Source organism: Brachyhypopomus gauderio, unplaced genomic scaffold (genome assembly GCF_052324685.1).
Source record: "Brachyhypopomus gauderio isolate BG-103 unplaced genomic scaffold, BGAUD_0.2 sc505, whole genome shotgun sequence".
In the NCBI taxonomy this organism is placed as follows: domain Eukaryota; kingdom Metazoa; phylum Chordata; class Actinopteri; order Gymnotiformes; family Hypopomidae; genus Brachyhypopomus; species Brachyhypopomus gauderio.
In genome coordinates, this window is record NW_027507326.1 from 1 (window position 1) to 10,000 (window position 10,000).

The 10,000-nt window shown below is 45.9% G+C and overlaps 1 protein-coding gene across 1 annotated transcript in view; it reads left to right on the top strand.

The window, feature by feature from the left end:
• Positions 1–237: 237 nt before the first annotated feature.
• The window catches only part of LOC143506795 (misshapen-like kinase 1), a 31,582-nt gene continuing 21,819 nt past the window's right edge, over positions 238–10,000 (top strand). Inside the window, 11 exon segments of the mRNA XM_076996403.1 lie at positions 238–375; positions 377–418; positions 3,312–3,422; positions 3,571–3,676; positions 4,179–4,294; positions 4,719–4,754; positions 4,756–4,774; positions 6,649–6,727; positions 7,153–7,328; positions 8,185–8,254; positions 8,347–8,557. Of these exon segments, the coding sequence (XP_076852518.1) occupies positions 277–375; positions 377–418; positions 3,312–3,422; positions 3,571–3,676; positions 4,179–4,294; positions 4,719–4,754; positions 4,756–4,774; positions 6,649–6,727; positions 7,153–7,328; positions 8,185–8,254; positions 8,347–8,557 (1,065 nt within the window). The 5' untranslated portion in view covers positions 238–276.

The following is a 10,000-nucleotide window of genomic DNA, read 5'->3' on the forward strand; positions in this document are numbered from 1 at the left end:
CACACACACACACACACACACACACTCTCTCTCACACACACACACACACACTCTCTCTCTCTCTATCTATCTCTCTCTCTCTCTCCCCTCTCATACACACTCACACCCCCACACACTCCCTCTCTCTCCCTCACACACACACACACACACACACACTCTCCTCTATCTCTCTCTCTCTCTCTCCGTCACACTCACTCTCTCTCTCTCTCTCCTCTCACTCTCTCACTCTCTCAGGGGCGGCATGTAAAAACAGGCCAGCTGGCGGCCATTAAGGTGATGGATGTCACTGAGGAAGAGGAGGAGGAGATCAAAGCTGAGATCAACATGCTGAAGAAGTACAGTCATCACCGCAACATCGCCACGTACTACGGCGCCCTTCGTCAAGAAGAGCCCCCCCGGCCACGACGACCAGCTCTGGGTATGTGAGCCATCTTACAGCAGTAATCATGCTCCAACAGTGACGCTGTAACAGGCTCCTGGAGTAACGTGGTTACACTCAAACTCACTCCAAAAGTAAAGCGTTAAGCAAGACGGTTACACTTAAACATGCTGTAATAGTAATACTGTAACAGGCTCCAGACACAACACCTGGAGTGCGAGGTTGCGCTCCTTTATTGCAGAGTGCGAGGTTGCGCTCCTTTATTGCAGAGTGCGAGGTTGCGCTCCTGTATTGCTGCGTGTGAGGTAGGGGTGTGTGTTTAAAAATAGATTTTTCAATTCAAATCGATCATCATTTGAATGATTCGATATCGATTTATTAAACCTGAGATCGATCTTTTAGAATTGGCTAATTTTCCACGCAAATGCGTACCATTTTAACGTCTCGCGATTTATATTGCGTTACGTGCTTTAATTCCACCTTGTTTAGGTGTATGAACCCTGCAAACATGACTTTGTTCATTGCGCTGAAGCGCAGTGCATGCGAAGTTTCAAAATTCGAGAGGTGCTCGACCTCGCGAATCGACAAGGCACTGGTGGAGCCACCGCGATTACGTTGTTTTCGGTGCGCGGACCCTCACGCCGGTCGCGACGTGTCAAGTATAAAGCAGTGAAGTTTTCTCAACAGCTGGCAATATTGTTACTACACAAAGTCTCACTCAACATGTTGATCAGCTCCTTTTCTTGAAGAAAAATCTGAAAATCTGAATACCACTTCTGGAAAAGGTGCTATGTGGAAGTGTGTGCATTAATTGATATAAAAACACTAATATCACAGTATAAACACTAATATCTTAATACATTTTAATAAAATTTGAGTGTTCCTTGTATCATTACAACATTTCACATTCAAACTACAATTTCAGGTTTTATTGTAACTGAAATTTCCCTACAAGATCGAATCGAAAATCGAATTGAATCGGGACCTTGTGAATTGGAATCGAATCGAACTGGGAAAATCAGTGGTGATACCCACCCCTAGTGTGAGGTTGCGCTCCTGTATTGCTGCGTGCGAGGTTGCGCTCCTGTATTGCTGCGTGCGAGGTTGCGCTCCTGTATTGCAGAGTGCGAGGTTGTAGGGTTGTGCTGATCGTCATTTATGACCCACCATCGCGATGGATGGTAACCACAAACATGCACTGACGTTTAGGTCTACTTCACCTACAACTTTAGCAGGGATTGTACGGAAAATTATCAAATCAGGTATATAACTTTAATTAATTAAAATTTTAAATACCCTACTGCTATAAATAAGCCTAATTGTCGTTTTATTCTATTATTTATTATTATTCTATTATTATTATTATTATTATTATTAATATCTATATCTAGGTTATAACTTGTCTTCGTTTTTTTTGTCTGTATTAATTTTAAAAAATTTCATGTTATTCACGCTAATAGAATACGCCTGCTGGTTGTGCGGGAAACTTGCTCATTGTCAACCGAAGTATGACGTTCAACTTCAGCGAAAGTATTAATTTTGCAGTGCAAAGGCTCCAAAATAAAATTGACACAAAGGTGTTTGTAAACACGTTTATTAAAAGTTGAACAACAAAACAAAGTGACAGAGCTTATGAATGGCTATGGCATTTACCTTTTTTTGAAAAAGCTTTAAAATAAATCATCATGGATTTCACTATATCACAGCAGAACAACAAAGGAAGGAAAGAATAATGAATGAAAATATAATAAGAGCAAGAAAAACATAAAACAAACAAACAGAAAGCATGACTTCCCGAAACACGCTAAACTGTAATAACTTAAAATGTTAAGAGGGCCGACATTGTGTAGCCTATTCCAACACGTTTACATGTCATGTTTCTGGCCAAAAAACCAACATGTTGACCTTCTCTGGCTTTAATAAGCTGTGGATTGGGGTGACCACAAAAAATCTTTTTGAGGGTGTGCTGGTAGCGCATATGCAGAGAAATTTTCTTGCGATTTTTGCCATTAACAGAAACCTGCTCTGGCCATTCAAAGTCAGTGGAAGGTAATTTTCTTCACGTTAAAGTAGAATTATCACCATATAGCTTATTTTATACTACTTTTATTTTATAATAATTGTTTTTATATAGTAGGCTCCTTTTAAACTTGGTCATGACCCCCGTCCATCGCAATGTTTCACTGTAAACATCGTCATCTGCCAATTAAGGAGACAACGCCCAACCCTATGAGGTAGTGCTCCTTTTGCCACAATGATGTAGATTAAGATTAAATTAGGTGTCTATGTCTAATCTTATGTGTGATCTCCAGCATTAATAATAATGTTAACAACAATAATTCTAAGTATTAGCTATTATTATCATATTATCATATTTATTATTACTATATTGCTGTATTTACCATATATTACAGCAATAATTCTGAATAGCAGAGGTAAATATCGCCACAGTCCACACCTGCTCCAGGAGGTTGGCGACCACCTGATCTTCTGCTCCAGTTCTGCTGTGTATGTGTATTATACACACACACACACACACACACACACACACACACACACTAGTTTCCATCAGCTGAGCTCATCGTGTTGGCCAGGACTGCTGGGCGTGCTGCAGAAACACACACACACACACACACACACACACACACACACCCCTGCTCTCAGGTGACAGAACAGCAGTGGTGTTGCTGGCAGTGTGTGAAGATTGATGTCGTCACACACACGGACTCGCAGGTCCACTACAGTTCAGCCCTGACCGTGGCCAAGACCTTCTAGCAAGCAGCATGAATGATGGTGCACAAGAACGCAGTATTACACAGTACGTCTCAAATGTCCGTACTGCTGCTGTTTCTCTAGAGTGTTAGGGTGATTAAATCTGTGTTGAAGAGTGTGCGTGTGTGTGGTGTGTGTGTGTGTGTGTGTGCGTGTGTAGCTGGTGATGGAGTTCTGTGGTGCTGGCTCAGTGACAGACCTGGTGAAGAACACCAAAGGAAACTCACTTAAGGAGGACTGGATCGCTTATATCTGCAGAGAAATCCTACGAGTAAGACACACACACAAACACACACAGCTGCAAATCTCCCTCTATTGACTATTTGATGACAGGCCACACCCTTGGCAGGAAGCCTGTATGTCTGTGAGGCTCGTCTGTGAGTGGTCCCTGACTCTCCCCCCCCCCCCCCCTTTTTCAGGGCCTGTCTCATCTCCATGCACATAAGGTCATCCACAGAGACATCAAAGGCCAAAATGTTCTGCTTACTGAGAATGCGGAGGTCAAACTTGGTAAGGGGTGTGTGTGTGTGTGTGTGTGTGTGTGTGTGTGTGTGTGTGTGTGTGTGTGTGTGTGTGTGTGTGTGTGTGTGTGTGTGTGTGTGTGTGGTGCGTGCGTGCGTGTCGTGTGTGTGTGTGTGTGAGAGAGATGGAAAGTGAGTGAGTTGGCTCTGGGTTTAATATCTTCAGTGTGAATGTGGAGGTCAAACTCGATGAGGCGTGCGGGCGTGCGAGCGTGCGTGCGAGCGTGCGTGCGAGCGTGTCAGGCGGGGTTGTCCTCACCGTAGTTGTACCGCTGTGACCTCAATATTATTGTTTCCTCTGGTTTAACACATATTTAAAATGTAATCCAACAACTGGGGCAAAGTACATCACCTTCTTGGCCAACACCTCTATAGACCTACCAGTGCTCTTATCAGTTACTGACCTGCTAAACCCTGTGGTGTGTGTGTGTGTGTGTGTGTGTGTGTGTGTGTGTGTGTGTGTGTGTGTGTGTGTGTGTGCGCGCGTAGTGGATTTTGGGGGTAAGTGCTCAGCTGGGACCGCACTGTGGGGAGGAGGAACACCTTCATTGGTACACCTTACTGGATGGCACCTGAAGTCATTGCTTGTGATGAAAACCCAGACTCCACCTATGACTACAGGGTGAGTGCGCGAGTGTGTGTGTGTGCGTGTGTGTGTCTACTGCTCTACACCATCGTGCTGCTGTTATGATACTGTTTCAGAAGTGTGGAGCACAGCCTCTTGCTTAGAAAATAGTACTTTTTAAGTATTAAAAGGTTGTGTTGTACATGTGTTGGGTGGGGGTGTTTTATTTGGTTATTTGTACATGTGCTGGGTGGGGGGTGTTTGGTAATTTGTACATCTGTTGGATGGGGGGTGTGGTTTGGTTATTTGTACATGTGTTGGGTGGGGGGGGGTGTTTGGTATTTCTACACGTGTTGTGGTGAGGGTGGTGTTATTTAGTCAGTATTTGTACACGTGTTGGGTGTGTGTGTGTGTGTGAGTGTCTGTGGGGCATGTGTGCACTTTCAAATCAGGTTTAATGAGATTATGTTTTTCTTCTCAGAGTGACATCTGGTCTCTGGGAATCACAGCTATAGAGGATGGCAGAGGGGGCACCCCGTAAGCAACACACGCGCGCACACACACACACACACACACACACACACACACACTTTGAATAATTGAATAATACTTTGAATATTTTGTCTGCCTAAAATAATTTTCCATACACTCCCATAGGTTTTGTGCAACTCTAGATGAGAGAACTGGGTCTCCTGTAGCCCTCATGCACTGTAGCATTAGTGTGTTGTAGGATTAGCTCATTGTAACATTAGTGAGTTGTAGTATTAATGCTCTGTGGTGTTGGCATACTGTAGTATTAATGTGCTGTGTTAGCATGCCGTGTTAGTGAGCAGTAGTATTAATGTGCTGTGTTAGCATGCTGTGTTAGCGAGCAGTAGTATTAATGTGCTGTGTTAGCACGCTGTGTTAGCGAGCTGTAGTATTAATGTGCTGTGTTAGCATGCCGTGTTAGCGAGCAATAGTATTAATGTGCTGTGTTAGCATGCCATGTTAGCGAGCAGTAGTATTAATGTGCTGTGTTAGCACGCCGTGTTAGCGAGCAGTAGTATTAATGTGCTGTGTTAGCATGCCAGGTTAGCAAGCTGTAGTATTAATGTGCAGTGTTAGCATGCCGTGTTGGCGAGCTGTAGTATTAATGTGCTGTGTTAGCATGCCGTGTTAGCGAGCTGTAGTATTAATGTGCTGTGTTAGCGTGCCGTGTTAGTGAGCTGTAGTATTAATGTGCTGTGTTAGCATGCCGTGTTAGCGAGCTGTAGTATTAATGTGCTGTGTTAGCGTGCCGTGTTAGTGAGCTGTAGCATTAATGTGCTGTGTTAGCATGCTGTGTTAACGAGCTGTAGCGTTAAAGTGCTGTGTTAGCATGCCGTGTTAGCGAGCTGTAGTGTTAATGTGCTGTGTTAGCATGCCGGGTTAGCGAGCTGTAGCATTAATGTGCTGTGTTAGCATGCCGTGTTAGCGAGCTGTAGCATTAATGTGCTGTGTTAGCGTGCCGTGTTAGTGAGCTGTAGCGTTAATGTGCTGTGTTAGCATGCTGTGTTAACGAGCTGTAGCGTTAAAGTGCTGTGTTAGCATGCCGTGTTAGCGAGCTGTAGTGTTAATGTGCTGTGTTAGCATGCCGTGTTAGCGAGCTGTAGCGTTAATGTGCTGTGTTAGCATGCCGTGTTAACGAGCTGTAGCGTTAATGTGCTGTGTTAGCATGCCGTGTTAGCGAGCTGTAGTATTAATGTTCTGTGGTGTTAGCATGTTGTTGGGTTAGCTCATTGGTTCCTCCAGGCAAACACACCCATTGTGCCTATTCATCTGTGTGCAATTCATGCAATGCATTAGCAGTTTAATATGTGGTGCTGGTGGGTGAGCCTTAGACACTCCCCGCCCCCTTTTCGATCTCATGCTTTTGCTTGGGTACAGAGTGGGTACAAGCTAATCTCAAGATAATCTCAAGCTAATCTAATGGAATATTGTCAGTGGGGGGGGGGGGGTTTACAGGCGCCACGTCCTTTTTGACGATGCAGCGATGATTGATTCTTTATTACGTTCTAATATGTACGTTGGACTAACAACGTTGTGTTTGTTGTATTCACCTGAAAGTGCTGATATCTGGCGCCCACACGGGTGATGTGCGTCGACTGGCAGAACCGTGTCAGGTGGTTGCCGTGGTAAAAGTTGCCATGTGAAGTGCTCTTTGGAGTGGCTGGTCCATCTCCTCTGCCACTCCTGTGTGTTTTCCGCCAGTGGCTTTAGTACCGCTAGAGTCTTCTATATGTCTTTGTTCGTATATCGGAAAATTGAATATATCGGAAAGTCATTTTTCTGTTTATCTGCTCACACCTGTGTGTGTGTGTGTGTGTGTGTGTGTGTGTGTGTGTGTGTGTGTGTGTGTGTGTGTGTGTGTGTGTGTGTGTGTGTGACAGCACTGTGTGACATGCACCCAATGAGAGCCCTATTCCTGATCCCACGGAACCCTCCTCCCAAACTCAAGTCCAAGAAATGGTGAGGCTGCTTTGAATATTAGGAACAGTATATTTCTGTCTCTCTCTCTCTCTCTCTCTCTCTCTCTCTCTCTCTCTCTCTCTCTCTCTCTCTCTCTCTCTCTCTCACTCTCTCACTCACTCAGTCTCTCTTCTCTGGCTTTACCTCCTAACACTCTTTGCACAGTTGGGGTATTCTAATGAAGCTCCAGGCCTTCCACAGCTCAGTTAAGACCAGATCCCACTGCTGCACTGTAGTACATGGTGGCCACCATGGGGGCTTCTGTCTTCTGCTCAGATCCCAGCATGCCTCTGGTCCACATACGTGATGACCAGACAGCTCTCTCCATCTGTAATGCGTGCCTGCCCACGTGTTCACCCGTTTGCTGCTGGAATCTCACGTTTTACGTGCTTTCTCGCCGCTCTGGGGTCCTCGTGCTCTCTCAGGTCGAAGAAGTTCATCGACTTCATCGAGGGCTGCCTGGTGAAGACGTACCAGAGCCGGCCGTCGACGGAGCAGCTGCTGAAACACTCCTTCATCCGGGACCAGCCCACCGAGCGCCAGGTGCGCATACAGCTGAAGGACCACATCGACCGCACGCGCAAGAAACGGGGAGAGAAGGGTGAGCAGCTCCCTACACACACACGCACACGCACACACTCACACACACTCACACACACACATTATATACACGCACACACACACACACACACACACACACACGTATACACACACACACGCACACGCACACACACACACACACATTATATACACACACACGCACACACACTCACACTCACACACACACATTATATACACGCACGCACACACACTCACACTCACACACACACATTATATACACGCACACACACACACGTATACACACGCACACACACTCACACACACTCACACACACACATTATATACACGCACACACACGCACACACACACTTATACACACGCACACACACGCACACGCACACACACTCACACACACACACACTCACACACACACATTATATACACGCACACACACACACGTACACACATTATACACATGCACACACACACACACACGTACACACATTATACACGTACACACATTATACACTCACACACACTCACTCACTCACACACACACACACACACACACGTGCGCGCGCACACGTACACACATTATACACACATTATACACAAGAAACGCAGAGAGAAGGGTGAGCAGCTCTGTACACACACACACACACACACATTGTACACACACACACACACACACAAGAGAAAAGGGTGAGCAGCTCTCTACACACACACACACACACACGACTGCTCTGCTGAGTGAAACAGACTTGGGATTCTGAATCCAGAGAAAACTGCAGCACCAGAAAGACACCAAGTGTGTGTTTGTGTGTGTTTGTGTGTGTGTGTAAAACACACTGTCCTACAGTCACTTTGACACACGTCTCCTCTCTCTCCCCTCACAGAGGAGACAGAGTACGAATACAGCGGCAGTGACGAGGAAGACGAGAACCGCGGGGACGAGAGGGAGTCCAGGTAATACTCCTCCTCTCTGCCGCGTCTCCGTCCCCACGTGTCTCGCCGTCCCCCCCTGTAACCGCCCGTCTGCGCGTCCCCTCCGTCAGCAGCTCCATCCTGAACGTCCCGGGGGAGTCCACGCTGCGTCGGGACTTCCTGCGTCTGCAGCAGGAGAACAAGGAGCGCTCGGAGGCCCTGAAGCGCCAGCAGGCCCAGCTAGCAGCTCAGCGCCGCGACCCGGAGGAACACAAACGCCAGCTGCTCCACGACCGGCAGAAACGCATCGAGGAGCAGAAGGAGCAGCGCCGACGCCTGGAGGAGGTGAAGCCCAGGAGACACACACACTACACACACATTATATATATACACACACACACACTACACACTATACAAACACACATTATATACAGTTGTGATCAAATTTATTCAACCCCCACTGAAATAAAGTGTTTTGGCCAGTTTGACATTGATTTTGATCATTTCAGTCATCTTATTTACAATTATATCAAAGAGGCACTTATAAATTAGACAAACATAACATAATATTTATGATGGAATAACCACAAATGTCTTTACTGTGCTCACATCATTATCAGTTTTATTCAACCCCCTAGTGACATTATTTTTTAGTACTTAGTACAACATCCTTTTCCAGTTATGACAGCTTTCAAGCGTGAAACAGAGCTTGACACAAGTGTCTTGCAGCGACCTATGGGTATCTTAGCCCATTCTTCATGGGCAAAAGCCTCCAGTTCAGTCACATTCTTAGGCTTGCGCACTGCAACTGCCTTCTTTAGGTCCCACCAGAGGTTCTTAATTGGATTTAAGTCTGGTGATTGCGATGGCCACTCTAGAATGTTCCAGCCTTTCATGTTCAACCATGCTCTAGTGGACTTGGATGTGTGCTTCGGATCATTGTCCTGTTGGAAGGTCCAACGTCTCCCAAGCCGCAGGTTTGTGACTGACTCCATCACATTTTCCTCCAAGATCTCCTGGTACTGAAGGGAATTCATGGTACCCTGCACACGTTGAAGCTTTCTTGTACCATTAGAAGCAAAACAGCCCCAAAGCATAATTGACCCCCCGCCATGCTTCACAGTAGGCAAGGTGTTCTTTTGTTCATAAGCCTGGTTCTTCCTTCTCCAAACATAGCGCTGGTCCATTGTCCCAAACAGTTCTAATTTAGTTTCATCTGACCACAGTACACTGTTCCAAAACCTTTGTGGCTTGTCCACATGACTTTTGGCATACTGCAGTCGACTTTTCTTGTTCTTTGGAGTCAGCAAGGGGGTGCGTCTGGGCGTTCTGGCATGGAGGTCTTCGTTATGCAGTGCGCGCCTTATTGTCTGAGCTGAAACTTCAGTGCCCACATCTGACAGGTCTTTTTTCAGTTCCTTAGCAGTCACGCGGGGATTTTTCTCCACATTACGCTTCAGGTAGCGCACAGCAGTCGCGGTCAGGATCTTCTTTCTGCCACGACCAGGTAACGTTTCCACTGTGCCCTTTAACTTGAACTTGCGAATGATACTTCCGATAGTGTCTCTTGGAATATTTAACAACTTCGCAATCTTTTTATATCCATTGCCATTCTTGTGAAGAGCAATAACCTCTTCTCTTGTCTTCTGGGACCATTCTCTTGCCTTCACCATGCTTGGAAACACACCAGTAGATGTCTAGAAGGAGCTGAGTATCACAGTCCTTTTAAATCTGCCTAATTGGTGCTTATCATGCTTGATTGCTGCTCGTTGACATCCACAGATGTTT